This window comes from Mangifera indica, chromosome 17, assembly GCF_011075055.1.
Source record: "Mangifera indica cultivar Alphonso chromosome 17, CATAS_Mindica_2.1, whole genome shotgun sequence".
In the NCBI taxonomy this organism is placed as follows: domain Eukaryota; kingdom Viridiplantae; phylum Streptophyta; class Magnoliopsida; order Sapindales; family Anacardiaceae; genus Mangifera; species Mangifera indica.
The window spans coordinates 13069753-13093687 of NC_058153.1; the positions used below are offsets into that span (position 1 = coordinate 13069753).

The 23935-nt window shown below is 31.1% G+C and overlaps 3 protein-coding genes and 1 long non-coding RNA gene across 12 annotated transcripts in view; 1 reads left to right on the top strand and 3 right to left on the bottom strand.

Moving 5' to 3' along the window:
* The window catches only part of LOC123200288 (receptor-like protein 15), a 41392-nt gene extending 40494 nt beyond the window's left edge, over nt 1-898 (bottom strand). Inside the window, exon 1 of the mRNA XM_044615428.1 lies at nt 495-898. Within this exon, the coding sequence (XP_044471363.1) occupies nt 495-831 (337 nt within the window). The 5' untranslated portion in view covers nt 832-898. The remainder of the gene's footprint in view (nt 1-494) is intronic.
* A 3802-nt stretch (nt 899-4700) lies between these two features.
* Nucleotides 4701-23935, bottom strand: part of LOC123200580 — a 35375-nt gene continuing 16140 nt past the window's right edge. The window contains exons 1-4 of one of the 6 annotated variants that reach the window (XM_044615828.1): nt 8496-8848; nt 6992-7090; nt 5609-5656; nt 4701-4969 (exon numbers count right to left, since the gene is read on the bottom strand). In XM_044615828.1, the coding sequence (XP_044471763.1) occupies nt 4871-4969; nt 5609-5656; nt 6992-7090; nt 8496-8609 (360 nt within the window). In that variant the 5' untranslated portion in view covers nt 8610-8848 and the 3' untranslated portion in view covers nt 4701-4870. Of the gene's footprint in view, nt 4993-5608; nt 5657-6991; nt 7091-8495; nt 8854-23935 lie in introns of those variants that run through there. The other 5 variants (XM_044615832.1, XM_044615827.1, XM_044615829.1 and 2 more) reach the window with 5 other exon arrangements.
* LOC123200577 (receptor-like serine/threonine-protein kinase SD1-8) lies at nt 10935-14229 on the top strand. 2 transcript variants are annotated; one of them, XM_044615824.1, is made up of 7 exons: nt 10935-12071; nt 12230-12364; nt 12470-12651; nt 12786-12996; nt 13116-13353; nt 13436-13586; nt 13667-14229. In XM_044615824.1, exons 1-7 carry the CDS (start codon nt 11759-11761, stop codon nt 13739-13741), a joined length of 1305 nt encoding a protein of 434 aa, XP_044471759.1. In that variant the 5' UTR covers nt 10935-11758; the 3' UTR covers nt 13742-14229. The 2 variants fall into 2 exon arrangements, 1 of the variants encoding a protein (XP_044471759.1); XR_006498607.1 differs by having other exon boundaries at nt 13116-13169.
* Nucleotides 20320-23784, bottom strand: LOC123200587. Of its 3 annotated transcripts, none has more exons than XR_006498638.1 (3): nt 23463-23784; nt 22015-22347; nt 20320-21547 (listed from the first exon to the last, which is right to left on the bottom strand). It is a non-coding gene; the product is annotated as an uncharacterized LOC123200587 (long non-coding RNA). The 3 variants fall into 3 exon arrangements; XR_006498637.1 differs by lacking the exon at nt 20320-21547 and having other exon boundaries at nt 21766-22100; nt 22225-22347; XR_006498636.1 differs by lacking the exon at nt 20320-21547 and having other exon boundaries at nt 21766-22347.

Sequence of the window (23935 nt, forward strand, 5' to 3'; positions counted from 1 at the left end):
CTCATCTAGACACAATATTTTTAATGAGGGGAGACCAGCTAGAGATGATAAGATGCTATTATTGAATTTGTTGTAACTTAAAACTAGTTCTTCCAAGTTTCTCAACCTTGATAGCCTCTCGAAACCTGTAACTATTCAAACACTTTCAAGCCAATAACTTGCTTTGTGTATATGATGATATAATTTATCACAAAATATTGAAAATATAAATCAATAAGTAAAAGTAAAATTCCAACAATATTATTTTTATGGACCTTTCTCAATATTTTAAATCAATGCATACAAATAATAAATGTTGTTGGCACAAAAAAATATGAGGTTTTGAGCAATTTTATTGCAAAGGAGAAATTTATGAAGATTTATTTTGTAGTAATAGAAATCATTTTATTAAAATCATATGATACTAGGCGGATGCAAAAAAAAAAAAATTACCAAAAAATAAATAGGATGCTAAATATAGACATAATAAAGTTAAAAGGAGAAAGACAATTGACCTTCATTTTCAACACAACCGCGTATATTATTGTCACTTAAGTCTAACCTATGCAGTTGTTCGAGGGGAGAAAACAAAGATGCATTCAGATACCATTCTCCCAATTTCCTATCCATTGCATTAACAAGATCGAGTTGGATGACTCTACTAGTGATGTTGTCACACTCAACAAGTTTCCACTCACAACAGTTTGAATTCTCCACCCAGTTGTAAAAATTGGGATAATTGAAAAAAGGTTTAAGTTGCATGAGAGCAGTTCTCTCTTCATCCCAACACCCCTTACCCAAACAAACCAACTTCATCATTAACAATAACACTAAAAGCCACTTATAGTCCATTTCTTATCAGAATAATAAATTATAAAATGCTAGCTCTTGTGACTCATAACACACTACCTTCACTCTATTTATAATACAATGAGATCTTCACTCTATTCACCTATCCATAATTGTTAACTAAGACAACTGTCTATCAACTTTTGTTTTTCTAGAGTATTATAGACGTAACCTTATTTTCCAAAATCTGTTGACTTAGACAACTCTGTAGCTTTTTTCTTGAGTGTTGTGAACGTAACTTTATTTTCAAAGTTGATGTAAGTGGTTGACAACTACACATGTTATTGTTATTTAAGTTAAATTTATTATTATTATTTTTTTATAAAAACATCTTTTGGATACTTCACAATAATATTTAAGACTCAACCTTGATTAATCTATAAAAACATATAATCTCAATTGTGTTGATAAAAGTTATATATTATTAATTTTTTTAATTAATTTAGAATATAAATTAGTGTATCATTTTCATGAAAACAACTTGAACACATTTTTATTTATTGAAAGTTGTATATTTTCTATGCATATTTCATATTTGTTTTAAAGACTTTAAAGTCAATGTAAATATTTAAAGTTTCTATATGTGTCTGATATTTATATATAAAATATTTCTATGACATATAGTGTATATTATTTCTTTGCTCCTTTGCTATTACGTCTTTTTATTTTTCATGAGATTAACTCAGAGCATCCACCTTAGTTAAGTTTAACTAAAGGTAAGTTTGTTTTCAAAGAAATATCTATCTAGAAAATAATTAATGTGAAATACCTATTTTCCAATAACATGTTAATTAGATGAAAGAAAAGATGGAGAATTGCTTGCAAATCAATTCCATCCATTAATAGTAGAGGGAGTGATTGCATAGTAAGATAAAATTTGGAATTTCAAAAGCTTAACCATCTTAATTCCAAAAGCAAGTAATTCACTCATATAAATTATATAAACTTTTTTTTCATCCATTTCAATTTTTTATTATCAATTTAATTTAAAAATAATTTGAAAAATAATATAGGATGCTTTCTTAGTGATGTTATAAGATATTTAAAATTATATTTTGTAATTACTAATTAATAATAATTGATTTGAATAATTAGATGGAAATTTATGAGTTCATCGATATAAAATAATTGAGCAACACATGTTTGACCTCCTTCAAAAATATGTATCTGTCAATCTTAAATTGACTAAATTTCTAAACCTTTATATGGGCTAGACTTTAAATGTTGTAATGGCTATTTTCTCTCTTTTTTTTTTTCACATGATTCAAAATTTCAAATTTATTGACGTAGAAGGAGTGCAATAGACTTTCGGTGTTCCAATATCCAACAATTTTATCTATGAATTTCCACAAATATAAGGCTTTTGAAAGGCCACCATTTTTTTTTTTGGAAAAAATTAAACTTATAATGTAATCATAGAATCAGAACGAATGCAATAAAAATGATGCCCTTGTACTATTTGCATTAGTTAAAAGTTGGAATTCCAGAAGGGTCCAAAATTTTAAAGCAAGATTTAAACAAACAATGCAACATTAGGATGTTTTAGATAAAATTTTATTATAAAGTCAAAACTTATTCTTGGTTAAACTTATATATACACACTCAAAAAGCGGCTAACAGTCTATGGATAGACATGTATACATACTGATCAATAAACATAGTATTAAAGATAAATATTTTTGTCATAATAACTATACTTATTGATCATTATAATAACAAAATAAGTTTCATCATTATGGTAAGAGAGTTTTGATAATGTAAATTTAATTCTTAAAATATGATTAGTAATATTGATTATATACTAACTATAATCAAGAATGATAGCTTCAAAAACAAGTAATCCACCAATATAAATTATACAAACTTTTTTGATCCATTTTATTTTTTATTATCAATTTATTTTAGAAAATAATTTTAAAAAATAACACAAAATGCTTCCTTAGGGATGCTATAAGATATTTAAAATTATATCAGGGAATTACTATTTAAAACTTATTATCGTTTAAATAATTAGATGGAGATTTATGCACTTGTCGATTTGAAATAATTGAACAACATGTGTTTGACTTCCTTCAAAAGTATGTATTTGTCAATTTTTAAATGACTAAATTTCTAAACCTTTATAGGGGTTAGACTTGTATGTTTCTGTCAATTTCTAAATAACTAAATTTCTAAACCTTTATAGGGGTTAGACTCGTATGTATCTATCAATTTCTAAGTAACTAAATTTCTAAACCTTTATAGGGGTTAGACTCGTATGTATCTATCAATTTCTAAGTAACTAAATTTCTAAACCTTTATAGGGGTTAGACTCGTATGTATCTGACAATTTCTAAGTAACTAAATTTCCACACCTTTATAGGAGTTAGACTTTAAATGTTTAAACTTTGAATTTTTATTTCCATTTTCTATTTAATTTCTTATCTTTTTCTTTTTCTCATATATCCAAATTTCAAGTTTATTGACTTGATATTGATTACAACTATCATATTTATGAATTTTCACACATATGCTTTTGAAAGTATATATTTCAAGTTTATCCAGAAAAAATTGCATTATTATTTAGATGAAATTAATTCATAGCATCCACCTCAGTTAAGTTTAACTAGACTTAAAGTTTGTTTCCAAAGAAATATCTATCCAAAAAATAATTAATGTGAAGCTAACCTGTTTTCCAATAATATGTAGTTAATTAGCTGACAGAAAATATGGAGAATTGGTTGCAAATCAATTTCATCCATTAATACAAAGAGATTGATTGCATAATAAGTTAATTTTTGAAATTTCAAAAGGCTCCACCACCAAGACTTTGGTGTTACGGAGAATCTTATAAGAATACCCATTAGTTTGGTTCTAGACTTTTCCTTTGTTGTCCTCCCTTTGGGCATGGGTGAGCTTAATTTGTTTTTTAAGCCCAAACTTGGCTTGTTGTTTCTTTGTGCTAATATATTTTTAGTTAAAAAAATAAAAAATATATTTTCCTTAATAATAATAATAATAATAAAGGAAACTATATAGACAATGTGTAAAAAGAATACTATATTGCATTTTCTAAATAGAAGCTCTTTCAAAATGAATAAAATTGTGCGTACTCATATTAGATACACAAATGAATACACACTTAATATGTATCATCATAGGATTAAATAATTTTGAATTAAAGATAAAATAATATTCAATTACATAATTACACATATAAGTATATACTTATTTATGTATCCAAATTGAGTATGCATAGTATTGCTCTTTGAAAATTAATGTTCCATTGTCTTATCTTCCAAGTAAAAAAGATTACCTTAATTTGATAACCTATATTTAAGACACATTTCATTGATAATCAAGAATCATAGTTTCAAAAGCAAGTAATCCATCCATATAAATTATACAAATTTTTTTGATCTATTTTATTTTTTATTATCAATTTATTTTAGAAAATAATTCAAAAAAATAACACAAGATACTTCCTTAATGATGTTATAAGAGATCTAAAATCATATTATGCAATTACTATTTAGAATTTATTATCATTTAAATAATTAAATGTAGATTTATGCACTTATTGATTTGAAATAATTGAACATTTGATTTGTAGATGTATCTGTCAATTTGTAAATGACTTAATTTCCAAACCTTTGTAGAGGTTAGACTTATATGTATCTATCAATTTCAAGTGTCTAAATTTCTAAACCTTTACGGGGGTTAGACTTTAAATTTCCATTCACTATTTAATTTCTAAGCTTTTCCTTTTTCTCATATATCTAAATTTCAAGTTTATTGAATTGAAAACAATAAAATGGTTAAGGGATGACATTTTAGTAATTATACAAGCATTCATCGCTTTATGGATATAGGCTACGAATTGATCGACCAAATGATGTTAAAAATCTCAGTGTCTTTATTTTCTTGCTCTAACTTTCACAAATGTTCAGTACACTTACCGTTTGTACTAATCTTATCATCAATATATATATATTAATGAGATAAGATCATCAAAATTATATCCCCCACTGTCACAATTCAGGCATATGCTATTAGAATATCATCACATGCCTTGTATCTTCACAGATAAATTAATTCCAAAATCTGATTCAATTTTGTACACATAACAGGACCATGACTGAATCTCCCAGCTTTGCTGCACCTTTTGAATGTTGACATTCATCACTAATCATAGTAAGAGACAATGGTCAAGGATTATTATGCAAACATAACTGCAAATAATTTTCAATAATTCACTGCTGGCAGATTTCTATGAAATGCCAAAACAGAATTTTTAACTTGCTTGAAAGGACTAGAATGCTGGAGCTCTCGTAATTATAACATCATAAAATTTAAGTAGCGAAGTGGATTTTAAATATAATTAACCCCAAAAAAAAAATTTAACGGCTTCTGATTAACACCTTAGGGTAGCAGTTTTTACAAGCAATGGACTAAAATGTATTTACCATGACCTCACATGATACTTTTGTCTATTAAACAATTTCAAACACCAATATCAAAGCATCAAAACATTATACCATACCACATTTATAAATTGCAAAAATGGAAGAAATACAAGAAGGAAATTATTGTAGAAAATTAATATGAAAAAGCAATATCAAGACTTGAACCATAAATGAATGGTCTCCAATAAATAACAATAATATTTCAACCTTTTATTCTCAAAACAACAAAGGCGCAATGCATTGGTCGTCATTCTCATTTACATTAAAAAAATACAAATTAGAAGCCAAGCTGTCTATGAATCTTTAAAAAGAATAAAAAGGTTGTTAATACGGACCTGCTTGTTTGCAAAAATGAAAACGACACCACCTCTTAATTCCACTTCCTGCCAAAAGAGTCAAAAACTTATAACAGGGACTCTAAGATATTGGATAAGACTCAAAAAGTATGCATCAGTAAGGCATATAAATAGTCAACAAGGCTAACATGAAGGTAAAAGACACCAACAGCAAAGACTAATTATTTTAGGCCAAAGGACTTATTCCCCTCCACAGTATGTTGTTTTCCCAAGTTTCCCCCCTTTAATTTTGAAAATCCTAAATACCTACCCATAACTGGTTAAAGTTAATGGTTCTACGGGCAAAATTGTTATTTTATTTGTAATATTAAAAATAAACTAAAATATAATCTACTTTTCCTCCCTTAAACTTTAAAAACTAAAATTCCCCCTAACCTAAGTTTTAAAAAATGACAGTTCCCCCATAGGGTTTAATTTCCAAATCTCAGATGTCATTGCCGATAACTTCTCTCTCTCGAAGCTTCCTCTCCCTCTGGTGGTCTTCTTGACGAAGCTCTTTGTCTACCGTCATCTCCGAAGCTTCGTTGGACGCCGATCAAGCGTCCAACTGAGTGGAAAGAGACTGTCAGAGGCAAAAGAAGCTTCGGGAGAGAGAGATTGTCGACAATGACATCAGAGATCTAGAAACTAAATCCTAAAAGGAAACTACCATTTTTTAAAACTAAGGTCAGGGGAAACTTTTAATTTTTAAAGTTTAAAGGGGAGGGGGGGGGGGGGGGGGGGAGAAATAAAATTTTAAGAAATTAGGGTTCCGTTAATTTTAATTGCGCAGGGGTGGGTAAATGGAATTTTCAAAGTTGAGGGGTGGAAACTTTAGATTGGAGGATACTTTGAGTGGGAAATAGTCCATTGGCCATTATTTTATTAATTTTAAATGAGCATACAAAAAAAAAAAAAAATAAACAGAATAGGAAAACATAAGGAAAAGACATGCCAAAACCTGTGATACTATTCCATAGCTATTATTCATATGATAAAGCACCCTTAAAATATGGGAAAAGATTGATTTACCAATAACAATACCAGTAGTTATACATAAAACTTTGCTTCTATATCATATTTTCTTCTATATGAAAGGACTGCAAAACTTAGCTTATAAATAATCATGAATTATGCCACTGCAAGAGCAAAAGGCAAATGAAGCTGATGTGGATGGTTAATTGGTTATTCAATTGCAAATCCCTCCAAACTCTATATCATATTTTCTTCTATATGAAAGGACTAATTGAATACTGACAACAGATCATTTTTAAATAATCAAATTCTTCAGAGTATCAGGAAAATTAGTGCCAGTGGGACCAGTACAAATGCCAATAATTAATTCATACACATAAAACATATTGGAAGTAACATTTAACAAACCTGAACCACTAAGACCAATAATCCATATGACACATCCCTTCCGTTGAAGTAACCCTTGCCTATCAATTTTATCCACAGTGATGTTTGCCAACTTTCCAACTGCAGATATATGTTTTAAATTGTCACCTAGTTTGATATGGTTAAACTTAGAACTCTAAAAAGGCACATGAGTGCAAAAATTACACAATTCTGGACCAGAATTTTACAACCGTGGTTTATAAAGTATCATTTCCATTTCTCTAAATTTTAAAAGCAAAAAATACAAAACACATTTAATCAAAATCTTGGTTATATTCACATTTTCAATCAATTATCAAGAGAAACAAGCAATTTAAACAACACCCCCCCCCCCCCCCCCCCCCCCCCCCCAAAAAAAAAAATCCAAATGCAGCCCATAAAACCAAAAGATGAAATGCAAAATAGTCCCAGCAGCTATCCGGAGGCACATAAGACATTTCTAGGCATACCACAATAATAGCAGCTATAATAATCATGTACATCTGCAGGTACTAGCTAGAAGCATAAACCTTTTAATTTGAAATACCTAATCATCTTAGCATACGTTTCATCCAAATGCAGAGGCTAAATAAATATCAAAAGAGTTTGTTCAAGAATTAAATTAAGTGCTCTCTTCTATCTTCACTTCCCTAAAAATAATTCAAAGGACAAAACAATGAATACCTTCCTACAATAGGGGTGCTTTTCTTAAATAGAGGACACAAGATAATAACATTAACAGTCCTTCAGAGCACAAAAAATTCCTGATTGACAGTGCTTCTCGGAATAACAACAAAGGCAATCATACATTGAGCATCATTCTCATTTATGTTCAAAAAACACAAACTAGATGCCCAGTTGTCTATGAATCTTTAAAAAGAAAAAAGGGTGTTAATACAGACTTGTTTGTTTGCAAAAATGAGAACAACAACACCTCTTAATTCCTCTTATTGCCAAAAAAGTCAGAAACTTATAACAGGGACTCTGAGATGCTGGATGAAAACTCAAAAAGTATGCATCAGTGAGGCATTTATATAGTCAACAAGGCTAATATGAAGGTAAAGGCACCAACAGCAATGAAAGTACCCAAAAAAAACAAAAAAAACCAGAATGGAGAAACAAAAGGAAAAGACATGTCAAAACCTGTGATACGTCTTAATAGCCATTATTCATATGATAAAGTATCCTTAAATTATAAGAAAAGACTGATTAACCAATAAAAATACCAGTAGTTATACATAAAACATTTCCTCTATATCATATCAAGAATTCAAAGGCTCCCTTTACATCATAATTTAAAAGAAATTACGAGCAAACCCTGGCCATAGTCCATATTAGCGACCGGGGTTTAACAAAAAGCCAAGAGAACAATAAAACCACCAATCCAAATAATAGGATTGACTTTGATGAATCAAAGCTGCAGAAACCTAATAAAAGATAAAACCCCCGCATCAAAATCAATCACTGCTGAAACCTAAAAGAAAAACACGTAAAAAATAGGATTTACCCATTTTTGTTCGATTCTCGGTCGGATATTGTCTGTCGTCGTCATCGGTTGGTCGGTGGTCCTCTCAGTTCGCTGCTTGGTCTCCGTCGGTCGGATTTCGTCTCTACTCATCATCCGTCATCTTGATTATCGTCGCACAGTCTCGTTTGTTTCTCTCAGTTGGTCGCCATTCGCTCGGTCGTTACCGGTCGCCGATTTTAGGAATAATGCACTGGTTTGGGAGAGACGGGAGTGGAGCTGGAGAATTGAAACTGGAAAGCTGATTCAATGTTGTTTGGAGATGGAATCAGACATTTTGATTTTGCAGGGGAGTGAAACGGCAACGTTTACCTTTTTAAAAAAATTTTCACATCTTCTGAACTGTTTTAAATAATATTTTATTACTCCTACTTATTATTAATATAAATCATTATTATATTTTGTTTAAAATAATAAAATAATATTAAAATATTATTTTATTTAAATATTTCTGGTGTCCATGAATCCTGATGATGGTGGAATTGGTGCATGAGCAATTGCTGTTGTTGTAAATTATTGAGATGCTTGCCAACCAGCTTTTCTATGTTTCCAGGAACAGCAAAATGATCATCCCCAAGAAGCCTGCTTTCTGGGAACAGACTGATGAAAAGAAAAGGACTACAAGTTCAGAAATATTTTCGGTTGATGTTGCAACAAATGCCATTTGATGACATTGACTTGACGCTTTCAAATTTCATTCCTCGGAATAAATGGCTTCAGACTACTGTTTGTAAGTTTTATTTGTCAAGGGAAGGACCATGCTTGGCTGAAAGACACCAGAGTTAGAATAATTGAACTTTACAATATTCTATTGATTTATTAAGTCCTAAAGAAAGCTCATCGTTTCAATAACATTCTATTGATTTTGAAGTGATTTTTAATTAAGAATATGTATGAAATAAGTTTGAGTGGGTAGAACGGGAACGAAGTTGGAATCTTGGGTAAAAAAAGTATAAAATAAAATTGGATTCAAAGGTATAAATAACTAAAATAATTTAATAAAATTATACGTATATATTTTTTGTACATAAATTAAGTAAATAGATGATGTAAAATCATATAATTAGACAATTATGAATTAAAGATAAATAACATTCAATTATATGATGACACATCAAATATATATTTAAATTGTATGTAAAAAATATTTATACATAATATTTCTCAAAATAATTAATCTTCAAAAAAACAAAAGAATTTATGTGGTTGAACTTCTATTTCCATTTTGATCTTTGAAATTTCAAAAAAAAAAATTATGTGGTAAAAACAAAATCATGCAGTCGAACTTCCACTTCCATTCATTGTTTTGATCTTTGAAATTTCAAAAAAAAAAAAATCATGCAGTCAAACTTCTATTTCCGTTCATCGTTTTGATCTTTGAAATTTCAATTTTTTTTTTAGTGAATCATTACATTATGATTAGGAGTTGCATACAAAATGATAGAGAAGTGGAGTGCTAATTAGATAACAGATAGAGCATATAGAAGAGAGAATGGAGAGGAAGAAAACAAATGAGAGTTAAGGTAAAGAGCTCTGGCTTGTAAGTATCTTGTAAATTCTCTAATCGTTTTTATGATAGATTGATTGGCTGCCCTGATAACGGACGTAGATAATACAACTGAATGTCAAATCACTGTAAATTCTATGTCGTTTTTCTTTTTACTTGCTTTGTATCCCTTTTGCCGCTATTTCATATCTTCTTTATTATCATTAATATAAGTTGATTGGAGATAGAAGACTTTAAAGTTTCTACATTTTTTAAACTTTTAGCTTATTGTTTTCAAAAATTGAGATGTTTAGCTCCTCCAGAGCAAAGAAGCAACAAGAAAGAGTTGTCCCATGAATATGAGTTTTGATCCAACATAAAATCACCCATTTTTAATGGTTTTTGTTTAATTTCAATTGTAGGCAATTTAAAGTCTTATACAAGATAGGACGAAGGAGGCAAATTTGTAAGCTTGTCGAGGCAATACACAACAAACTCAAACTTGGCTTAAGTACAAAACTCAAGCTTGAATCAACAATAATTAAGTTGAACCCGGCTCAATACAAGCTGATCAGCGAGGCTTGGAGCCCTAATTAGGATTGGGAGATTGATATTAATTAGCAAATGGTAATATATCACTAAGACGATTACAGGAAATGCATCAGTGGTCAACCAAACAAATAGAAACCCCTGAGAATGGTCCCATATTTGGAATAAAAATCAAACCTGGAATATCAGAGAAAAACAGTTAAGTCAAGGTGTTTCCTATGTCTGAAAAGTAGCAAAGTTCTTAGTCAATCCCTTAAAATTCAAAGTTGTATAGGTTTACCAACACAACACGTGGTCCAGAAAAGGAGAGAGTGTATGATTGTCCCACGAAATCTATCAATAAAGTCATTAGAGGACAATTGATGTGTTGTATTTTTGCCTAACTTGATAAATGAACATTCACATTTCCTGCTAAACAGGACCTTCCTTCCTTCAATGGCTGACAAAACCATCGCCTTCCTCCCCCTGCTTTTCATTTTTCTTCCCCATTCATGCTGCAGGGACTCGTCACCAAGGTGGATTAGAGGAGGTTACTGGGATTCTTACAGCGAGCTCCCCATATCTGAAATAAATTCTGCTCTTTCCACTCACCTTATGTGCGGTTTTGCTCGTATAAACTCCTCCACTTATCGTATGTTTTTTAACTCAACTTCTGAACAATCCTTCTACAATTTCGCCACCACTGTGAAACGCAAGAACCCATCTGTTGTGCCACTTTTATCAATATGGGGTGGGGGACAAGACTCTTCATTCTTTTCTTCAATGATAAACGAATCATCTTCCAGAAAGACTTTTATCAAATTCTCCATAGAAACAGCCAGGCTGTATGGCTTCCATGGCCTAGACCTTGCTGGTGTGAAGCCAAACAGAGCCATCAACATGACAAATTTAGGAACCCTTTTTGATGAATGGCGTGATGAGGTAATTTTCGAGGCAAGAAACTCAGGTAAGTCGGAGCTTTTACTAGTAATCACAAGCCATCACTTGCCTTCTCAAGACTCGGTCATTTACCCCATAGAATCATTGAAAAAGAATCTCAATTGGATACATGTTTTAGCATATGACTATTATGTGCCTACAAGGGATAATTTTACAGGGTTTCATGCTGCTTTATATAGTTCTTCAGGTTGGTTCAATACCAATAATAGCATAAATGAATGGCTGAGCATTGGAATTGAAGCTCAAAAACTTGTTCTGGGTTTGCCTTACCATGGCTACGCCTGGACACTTACTAGTCCAACTGAATGTTGTTGGTGCACCGGCTTCTGGTCCCCGTATCACACTAGATGGTTCTATAGGTTACAAGTTTGTCAAATCGTTCATTCAAGATTATGGTTATGGAGCTGCTGCAGTGTATAATCACACTTACGTCGTGAATATATTCACTGTTGGAGCAAATTGGATTAATTTTGATGGTGTGGAGGCTATAAGAGCTAAAGTTTCTTATGCAATGGAGAAAGAGCTGCTTGGTTACAATGTGTTCCAGCTCTCTAATGACGACAAATGGGAGCTTTCTTCAGCTGGTATGTTGTCTTCTTGATCATTAGCTTAAACAGAGAAGGTAAAGAGGAATTTCAGTGGGAAGATCAATCCTAAGTGTTTCTGATTAAATCATAATATTAAAATGTTAAACAAATTTAATAACTTTGTGATTCTACTGAACATAAGAAATATTTTTCAGCTCAACAGGAAAGCACTGAAGACCGGCAGGACAAGCCACGTTCACTGATAATAATTCTTGTTACAATAGCTGTACTTATGCTGCTTCTTGCTACCATAATTTGCTGTTGGAAAAAAGCAGTACTCAAATCAACAGGTAACTGAAACTTGTAGTTAGATATGAGTGCTATAATCAACCTGAAATAATGGGATTGGACTGTTTGTTTGACTGAATTGTGCTTTACATTCAATTTGGTTTCAGGGATTATGAGTACTTTGAAGAGTTCAATATCAAAACTGAAAATCAAAGTAACAGGTATCGAAAATCTCAACAATGATGCAAGGAAGCTGCAAGTATTCATTTTTACAACCATTAAAGCAGCTACAAATAACTTTTCGAATGATAATAAGCTCGGCGAGGGTGGATATGGACCTGTGTACAAGGTAATACTACTAACAGACTGTTACATGTACTGGTTTAGGAGTTGCAGCTGATGCCATTTATGGGGCTGTTCATGATATTCTTAAACTATTGGGTTAATAGTATGTTTATAAGAGTAGTGGGTTTTAACCCTCAGGGGAGGCTACTGAAGGGACAAGAAATAGCAGTGAAGAGGCTTTCAGAAACTTCTCATCAAGGACTTGAAGAGTTCAAGAATGAAGTTGAGCTTACTGCAAGGCTTCAGCATGTAAATCTTGTACCAGTCTTGGGAATTTGCACACAGAAGGAAGAAAAGATGCTGATTTATGAATACATGCCGAACAAAAGTTTAGATTTCTACATCTTTGGTATGCCACTCTGTTTTTCCCACACTCCTCTATATATTCTTTTCTGGGTTAAAATAGCTTCTCTGCATAACAGTAAATTCTCTAAGCATGTTACTAAAAAATGAAGGATATATTTGCAGATTCTGATAGATGGTATATTTTAGACTGGCAAAAACGTGTTCGAATCATTGAAGGTATTACCCAAAGGCTTTTATATCTACAAGAATACTCAAATTTTACAATAGTTCATAGAGACCTAAAGGCCAGCAATATTTTGTTGGATAGTGAAATGAATCCCAAAATATCAGATTTTGGCATGGCTCGAACTTTCAAAAAAGATGAATGCGAAGCTAACACATACCACATAGTTGGAATATAGTAAGTAATTAATTTGCCCATAACATTTCTGTAAGTGTCATTTGTTGTATAATGGCCTTTTCTTTGCTATGTTGAATTGCAGTGGCTACGTTCCGCCGGAATATGTAAGAAAAGGTATATACTCCACAAAGTACGATGTTTATAGCTATGAAGTTCTTCTTCTACAGATCATAAGTGGCAAGAAGACAGCATGCTATTATGGCACCAGTGAAAATCTAAACCTTCTGGAATATGTAAGCCATTTTTTTATACTAATATTAAAAGACAAAGTCTCAGTCTATTGAAATCTGTATGAGAATATGCAATGTTTCAGGGGTATGGATTGTGGAGAGAAGGTGAAAGCATGAAGTTTTTTGATTCATCACTGGATGATTCTTCTTCTCCATAGAAACTAGAGAGATGCATGCATGTAGCTTTACTGTGTGTTCAGGAAATCCCTACAGATAGACCAACCATGCTCAGAGTTTATAGCATGCTCAAAGGTGAAAGTGCAGACATCCCTTCTCCGAAGAAGCCTGCTTTTTCAGTTAAAAGAGATGAATATGAGAATAGTAATTGCATCTTCAAGGAGAAAATATTTTCATTCAGTGATACAACAATAACTCAACCAGAACCACGATGAGTCGAGGACTAATCTTGAAAGATATTCAAGTAATTGTAGATTCCTTATTGGGTATGGCACTCCAACCTGTAAACCTAATGCCAAAACTTTAGTTTAGTTTTGGCATTTCTTTCAACAATATCTAATATGCACACAATTGTCCTGAAGTTTAGGAGGATATGTCACTCTACCTTCCTTATATGCTAATTATTTTGTATGTTCTTAGGATGGATATCTGATTTATGGAATATACAATTGATGCGATTATCAAACAAGAATATTGGTGTTACTTTCTATTTCAATATATGCATGACATTTATATATCAAATATTTCTGTGACATATAGTGTATATTATTTCTTTGCTCTTTTACTATTACATCTTATTGTTTTTGATGAAATTAACTCAAGGTATCGACCTAATTTCTAGTTAAGTTTAACTAGAGGTAAGTTTGTTTTCAAAGAAATATCTATCCAGAAAATAATTAATGTGAAACTAACGTAATTTCAAATAATATGTTGTTAATTAGCCAAAAGAAAAGATGGAGAATTGCTTCCAAATCAATTCCATCCATTAATAGTAGAGAGTGATTGTATAATAAGATAAAATTTGGAATTCCCAAAGGCTCCACCATCTTACTTCCAAAAGCAAGTAATCCACCCATACAAATTATATAAACTTTCTTTTTTAAAATCCATTTCATTGTTTACTATCAATTTAATATAAAAATAATTTGAAGAAAATAATACATGATGCTTCCTTAGTGGTGTTATAAGATACTTGAAATTATTTTTTATAATTACTAATTAGTAATTATTGATTTAAGTAATTAGCTGGAGATTTATGAGTTCATCAATGTGAAATAATTGAACAACATTGTTTAACCTCCTTAGAAAAATGTATCTATCAATTTTAAATTAACTAAATTTCTAAACTTGTATAAGGGTTAGACTCTAGATGTTTCCATCGCTATTTTTTGTTTTCTTTTTTTTTTCTCAATTGTTCAAAATTTCAAATTTATTGATGCAGATATTATGTCGGACTGTTTTATCTGTGAATTCCCACACACATAGGGCTTTTGAAAGGCCATCATTTTTTTTTGGAAAAAAATTAAGCTTATAATGTACTCATATAGTTAGAAGGAATGCAATTAAAAGGCACGCCCTTGTACTAATTGCATTGAGTTAAAAGTTGGAATTCCAAAATTTTAATGCAAGATTTAAACAAATAATGCAACATTAGGACGTTTCTAATTATTTTTTATGAAATTGTCGCATAGAATCCACCTTAATTAAATTTTTTTTATACAGTCAAAACTCTTTCTTAGACAAACTTATATATAAAAACTCAAGAAGCTACAAACAATTTACGGATAGGCATGTCACTTTTGTTTGCATACTAACCAATAAACATAATATCAATAATGAATATTATTATTGTAATAATTATATTTATTGATCATTATAATAACAATATAAGTTTCATCATTATAATAAGAGAGATTTTGATAATGAAAATTTAATTCTCAAAATATGATTATTGATATTGATTATATACTAATTACAATTATATTAAAAATATACATTCAATATCATTCGATAAAAATTAAAAAAACTAATAAATGAATAATTTTATGCATACAAACAAAATTAATTTGTAATAATTTTCACATCAATTTTTGAGAAATTGTTTGTACAATTTATTTATATATGAAATATTACTTTTCAATAAATATGGCTTAATTTCATTACTAATGAATAAACAATTCAAAATTTGTTGACTTAGACAACTCTCCAACTTTTTTCTATAATGTTGTGAACGTAACCTTATTTTCCAAGTTGATGTAATTAGTTGATAACTACACAAATTATTTTTATTTAAGATTAATTTAATTTTTTTTTTTTTTATAGAGACATCTCATGGGGCCTTCACTATAATATTCATGAAAATAACTTGAACACTTTTTTATTAATTGGAAGTTTGTATATTTCCTATACATGTTTTATTGTTGTTTCATAGACTTTTAAGTCAATGTTAATTTTCCAAGTCTATCAACAACCAATGCCTAGACTTGTGAGTTATCTTATTTTCCAAGTTAATGTAATTAGTTGACAACTACACAAATTATTTTTATTTAAGATTTATTTAATTTTTTTTTTTTTTATAGAAACATTTCATGGGTGCTTCACTATAATATTCATGAAAATAACTTGAACATTTTTTTATTTATTGGAAGTTTGAATATTTTCTATGCATATTGTGTCGTTGTTTCGTAGACTTTTAAATCAATGTAACTATCTAAAGTTTAAATAATCCTAATTTTTCAATTCTATCAACAACCAATGCTTAGACTTGTGAGATAAAAAATTGCAATTCCAAAAAGGCTCCATCATCTTAACAATCATTGACCAAGACTTCGCGTGTTTGGAATAGGGATGCCCATTTCTTTAATCTACTCAATATAATATTTTTTCAAAAAACATTAATAATAATGAAAATATTTTCGTTAATAATAATAATAATAAGGGCAATGTGTAAGTTTGCAAAAAAAATGTCATATTGCATCTCCTAAATAGAATTTGAAAATTAATGTTCCACCATTTTAATTATTTTGAAGTATCATCTCTACGAAAGCAAGTAATTCACCCATATTTTTATATAATTTTTTATCAACAAATTTATTTTTTATTATCAATTTTTATTTAAAAATTTATTGAAAAATAATGCAAGATGCTTCCTTAGTGATGTTATTAGATATTTAAAGTTATATTTTGATTTTTGGAATCAAAATTTCAATCAATTAGCCAAAAATTGTAATTAATAATTAATAACTTATTACTGTTTCATATAAATCAAGAGTGCAGCCAGCATGAAAGCCAAAACTAGCCAACCACTGCGCTCACAATGCATTATCAGTACATTTTGCTGCCCAACTTTCGGTAGATCTCAGAAAATGGTGGATGACCTCCAGTGTGAGCGATGGACAACCCTCATAATGCTGAGGGTAGTCCATTATGGTTATATCACACTCAGCAAAGACCTCGGCTATAAGACTTTTGGTCTTTTCTTCACGGAAATTGAACATTAAGAACTGGGCATCTGGAAAGTGTTCTCATAGTTGATAAATTATTCCTACCACATACCCTTTGTAATTTTCTTCTTCCTGGGCATCATCAGTAAAGCGGCTGTTGAAAACTAAATTTGCACAAAATGACAACTCATTAATCACCAATGTACGTTTCATTTTCAAGTTTCAAATGAAAGACATCATGGTATCAATTATCTCTTAATTTAGTTTTCTTTTAAGTAAACATAAAAGTTATTATTATTCTTTCATTATGACAGACTATTATACAATATTAAAGAAAATTAATTGGCAAGACACATAAGTAGATTAGAAATTCATGGAGGAATGAAAAAAATATCAGATAAAAAGGGATGACAAATCCTAATTTGACCTACATTCCTTTCATTTTGCATGTTGGAATATGCGGAGTTTATAAGTGTAAAGATCGAAATTCATATTATACAATTTTATTTATTAGGTCTATAAGTGTGAAAATCGAAATTCATATTACACAATTTTATTAAATGTGAGACTTTAGTTTCCAACACCTTTTATACTGTTCACTTATATTGATTTTATTAGATGCGAGACTTTATATCACTCACTTATATTAATCAAGAAGAACTGAAAAGCAGTTGGGGTTTCTATCAACGAAGAAAGCTTCATTAGAATTGTTATTGAATTATGAGTTTAAGTCCTAGTTTTCATCAAATAATGCACCAATAAAAGAGTTTTGTCCTGCATTTGCCAAAGTTGCTGCAGTTGTTTCAAATATTCTGCCGCCAACATTGAACTTCACTGGATCCTTTGGAATTCCCATATCAGATTCTTGGCTTTTTCAACCAAATTTTACAAATTTACGCAGTCAACAAACCAAAAAATTTGATTTGAACACAAATTTGCGGGATTATTGGACCAAAAACACAGAAAGCAGAGGATATTTTTTAAACTTCCAGGAAACTTTGGAGAAAATTCTACCTACTAAATAAAGGAGACATTTCAAATAAAACAAATGAAGAATACTACAAGAACATGAACGGAACCTGAACTTGAAATACAGAGGAAACAGAGGAAATGAAATGAATCAAAAAGATGCAAAATTTGATGAAATCATGGGAAAACAAGATGTGGGTATTGGAGAGAGAAGAATTTTAGAGAGGGGTTTAAGATTTTTTTGTCTATTGGAGAATTTTGGAAGGGTTTGATTTCAAACAAATTGTTGGCTCAATTCTTCTTCTCTCTTTTTAACTTTGCTTTCTCCATGTTGTTCTCTTTAATGTCTAAGACTTCTTTAGTCTTCGTTTATTTAGACCAAACGTAGTTGAGAAAGCGGGCTTTATTTCAATTTTGTTTCCACATTAGATAGATCAGACGGTTGTGATTTCATCACCCTTCCCATCCTGTGATATCAACATACTCTCTAATTGGGTTGGGTCCCCTTGACTTGGCCTTCTCTTGGAAATTTTAATTTGCCAAGAGCTAAAGTTCATTAAGCTATATTTTTTTATTAGAGATTATCCAGAATAAAATATAGAATGGGGATCATGCATCGGCAAGAATGTCATACCATAAAGAAGGAAAGGTTTAGTATTTTGTTTTATACGTATAATTATTTCAAAGCAAGCATGGATACGATATTATATGACATTCTTACAAAAGAAATATGAACATCAGACTCTTAAACTTAAACAACTTTCAATCTGTAAGACCTCAGTTTCGCTAGCCAAAAACAAATATAAAAGTTGGAATTTTACTAATTTTACTCATTGATTTATCTATTTTTCCAATAGTATTTTGAAACATTGTATGACCATATCTATGTGAAGCAAATTATTCGCTTGAAATTGCAACTAATTTAATTTTTGAATTCATGATATGATTGGACTTTCTAAATTAAATATATGAATCAGTTTAACAACACCTCGATAGTATAATATTATCATCTTGGGAGTGGCTTCTCTTCGTTGAAATCTTTGTATATGATTGACATCAAATTGAATAAAATAACCATTGATATTGTAACATCCTCGTCCAATATTAGCAAAGATTGTAGTCTTCGTAAACTTAAATATTTCTGGACAGTTTGAAAGGTTATAAATTATTTAACCAATGCCTTAGCAATTCATCAGTTTCATTTGTCATTTTAAATCGGTTGCTTTGTTACAACAAAGTCGCACAATGTGACCAGCTTGGAAGCTCCATATATAATATTGAAATGAAATATCTTTCTTTACTTTTCTTTGCTAAAGACACTGGTGTTTTATTGAATTAGTATTTATATATAGAACAAAATTTGATGAGTTTAGGATTTAGATTTAGGGTTTGAGAACGCCAAAGATCTTAAATAAATGATTATAAGATTTGTTGAATTGTGAGTTTAAGTCCTGGTTTTCATCAAATAATTGCTAGAGTTGTAACAGTTGTTTCAAATATTGTACCGTCTATATTAAACTTAACTCTATCCTTTTGAATTCCCATATTCGATTCTTGGCCTCTCGATGGAATAAAATCTCTAGTAAGAGAATTGAAATGAGAGACAGTTAATTATCTCAGTTCTTTTATATGTTGGCTATTATTATTAGAATTTTTTTTTATAATCGGAAACCCCATCCCGAGACATAATGATTAAACTCATAATTACTGTACTAGGTAAGTTAAGGTTTTATAAGTATGACAAAGGTTTGAACTCAAACCTTCACCTTAAAAATTTTAATGTTTCAACAGTTTTGTTAACTTTTAGAATCATGTTGGCTGTTATTGATATGGTTTATATATTAAACTCTGCTAACATATTAAAATTGAAATAATAAGTAATGACAAAGAGAAATATATTAAAATTGCTAGAAATTTAGTTCACTAATGCTTTATGTAAAATTTTCTAAATTCAATATCTTCATAATAAAAGACATGTTTTATTTAAAGCTTGTGTGAGATGATGCATTTGGAAGAGTTGCATATTGGCTCTAATGATTTATGGGGTTCGTGTTTTGCCAATTTTACTTCACTTTAACAATTAAATATCTCTTAATTTGAATCAAAATATCATAAACATCTTTTCATCTCGACTAATGGATCATCAAGAGTATATCAATGTCTTTTATATCTCAAATGTTTACTTTTAAACCCCACTTTCACTCAATTTATTATTCAACCTTTCAAACCTCAGATTTAATTTAAAGGATGAAGATACCCGATTATATGTGGAAGCCATGTTATATTCCAATTAAATTCCGTCATGTCATCTGGTTATTGGAATGTTGACACCACTCTGGACGATATGAAAGCAATTGCAAGGCGTATGAGGTAAGCAAAGACCCTGATAGATAACAAGTGGCGCAATTTAAGCACCTTCAAATGAAGTCCAAGATTATCACCATTGTTTTCTGTATTTTCTTCTAATCTTCTATGGCGCAACTAATTGGATCAGGGCTGGTTATTATTTGCATTCAACAGACAATGAACTTCCCATTTCGGCGATTAATTCTTCTCTCTTCACTCACCTTATCTGTGGCTATGCTCCTACCAGCTCTTAGTATCACCGACTGATGCAGAAATTTTCTCCACATTCACACACACTGTCATCACTCACTACACTGCTATCTATTGGGGGTAATGATGCAAATAAATCAGCAACTTCTTTTATGGTAAGTGACTTTTTGTAACGAATATCCTTCGTTGATTCCTCGATAAGATTAGCCAGACTTTACGGTTTTCATGGCCTTGACTTTGATTGGCATTATCCATTTTCAAGCTCTGAGGTGTTCAATATAGGAGTTCTGTTTCAAGAGTGGAGAGTTGCTATCGTTTTAGAGGCGGCAGTCTCTAATTAGTCCCAACTCCTCTTGACAGCAAGAGTTAAACATACACCAATGCTGCCTTCCAGGCCCATTACCCTGTAGAGAGCATACAACAACACTTGAATTGGCTCAGGTTTATATTCAACCTCTATTTGATAACTTTACCCAATGCTGCCTTCCGGCCTGTTACCCTATAGAGAGCATACAACAACGCTTGAATTGGCTCAGGTTTATATTCAACCTCTATTTGATAACTTTACAGGTGCTCATGTAGCTCTGTATGAGAGAATGGATTAATGGAGGATTATTAGCAAATAACATGGTTTTGAGTTTGCCTCTATTTGGCTACGCATGGACACTAAAGAACCCTATGGAGAATGGTATTTGTGCAGCAGCAAAGGGACCAGCCATTAGATTGCCAAACGGAGCAGTAAGATATAGGGAAATCAATAATTATATTGAGCAATATGGTCCTGATGTTCATGTCAAGTACAACTCAACTTATGTGGTGAATTACTGGACAAAAGGAAAAACTTGGATTGGTTTTGATGACGTTGAGGCAATTAGAGCCAAAATTTCTTATGCAAAGGAGAAGAAGCTGCTTGGCTATCATATTTGGGGAGTCTCGGATGATGTTAATATGATGAATGACATCTTCAAAAGACGTCTAAATCCCATGCCTCCTCTATAATCATGAAGTTAAATGTCCACACTGTCTTTTACCACCATTCTTAAACAAAAAAGAAAATAATCAATGAATTTATTATTTAACAAAATATTAGAATATAAATTAACAAACCACTATGTACTCACATGTCACCAAAAAAAAAAGCAAATAAAATTTACGATAATATTATAATATAAAAACTACAATCCACCTTCTATCTAAACTAACAATTCGTACATATAATTCACTATGGTCAAATTCCACTGCAACAACTAACAAAATTTAAAGAAAAAAAATTCATTACAATTTTCCACTAGTAAATACAAGTTAAATTGCAAAGATGGTTTTAACTTTTAAAGAAAATAACATCATTATCTTTCGCTGTTTCATGCGCTTGAAGCACCTAGAAGTAAACTAACTCTCGCAACCTAGTTTGCCAAATAACAGCTAAACATAATATATTCAAAGTCAATTAAAAATGAATTAAACACACTCAGATGGTGCTATTATAAGTACATCAAATTACTCACCTACCAACCAAACCATGGCTCAATATAGAATCAGGAGGTGGAATAGCAGTTGCCAATTGAGATGCTGCTTTAAATGCCCCAGCTCACTGTAGAAAGCGTTTTGAGATTCAGGTGAAATTTTGTCAATCCCAGAAGTAAGCCATTAAGCATTTATTAGCATGATACTTTGTATAGAAACACATAACAAAGGCGCACAACCAAAGAGCCTACCCAAAGCCAACTCCTTGTCTTCATTAGTTGCATCTGGCATATCAGCATCAACCATGGAAACATCACATCCAAGAATATTCATGGACATAGCAAAAGCCTGCTCCAGTTATGCATTATCCTCATCTATTACAGCAAGCATTCTCAAAAATAAATTCAATTGACATTAAAGAAATATTTCATAGGTATAATCTAAAATGGTTCTCCATTTATTAAGCATCAGACAACACACACACACACCCAACCATGTAGAAAAGTAGATAGAGACACCAACCAGTATATTCAAGAACTGAATCAATCAAGATTCACTTATTGGCGTGCACCTCAAATCAAATTCTACATATGTGGAAACAAAATCATGATTGTAATCAGAATAATTTATTTCAAGAATTTCTAGGGTAACACAGTTGTTTTAATATCTTCACAATTTCATATGATAAATATACATAAGTGACTGCCAAATCATCTATATTTCACTTCACTTGAAACTTCGGTTCTTTTTGTCAGTAAGCCCCTTCACCAGCCGAAATTCCTTACTCAATAGACATTACTTGAATTTCGTTGACAAAGGGCTATATTAAACTTCTTGTGGAAAAATGGTGGTGAGTGGCAGTAACCGGATTTCAGAAACAACAATGGCAATAGAATAAAAGTAGTCACAAACAACAAAATTAGAGATTAACTACAAGTCAATTACTTACAATGGCAACGATGGAGGAATGTGTATTAAAAAGGCATACATAATTATCATATAACAAAATTAAAAACATAAAAAAAAAAAAAATGTTGACGACAACTACTCATCAGTGGCCGATACAGAAAAAATCAACAATTACAGTGGGAAGATAGCAGCAATTACAGTGACAAATTTCATGAAATTTTGATTGATATGAGAAGTAAATTCAATTAACAAGAGAACTCACATATCTCTAATACATGGAAAAGTAACAAAAGAAATTCAATTACGAAAGAAACCATTAACATATATAGAAATTTAAAAAAAAAAATTGCCTAGTTTGAGCACGACGTAACTAGCAATTTTGGAGGAACAGATCTTCCAATGTATAAAGATGAACACAGTATGACTCCAAATCTGAAGTTAAAATCTTCACTATAATGTTAATAACTTATCTCATCATCCAGATCTCTGTAATTAATGGATCATTTTGACGTTTTAAGTAATAATTTTTTAAAGATTTCAATTTAACCAGTGTAAACATGAACACAGCATAAGAACTTACTTGGCCGGTGGCTTTGAAACATTGGTCTTCTCCTTCATCTTCGCCACAACATCAACATCAATCACGACCGACTACGACGACTCTTTCGTTAACCTCCGTATCCGAAAAGCCTCTCTTTCCACTGCTCTTGGCTATCTCACTTTTGCCACCACTACCGCCGGCCACCTCCCGATAGCCCCAAGCGCAGCTCATTTTCTTCAAAACGTTCGGCGTCGAGGAACAATGAACAGTTGGGAGTGGTTGGCCGGCGGATTGGGAATTGAATCTTACAAGACTATGGAATTTAGACATTATATACAAACGAATTGTTTGGAAAACGGAGTGCTACAATCTTATATTTGGTAGATAGTTATATCTTACATCAGCAATAGGTGTAGCCTTAATGTACGGTGGCCCTTATTGGGCTTAGGGCTTGAACACTTAATATTCGAGCCGGAGATCGGAAAATACTTTTAAGACAAAAATTTTGCCAA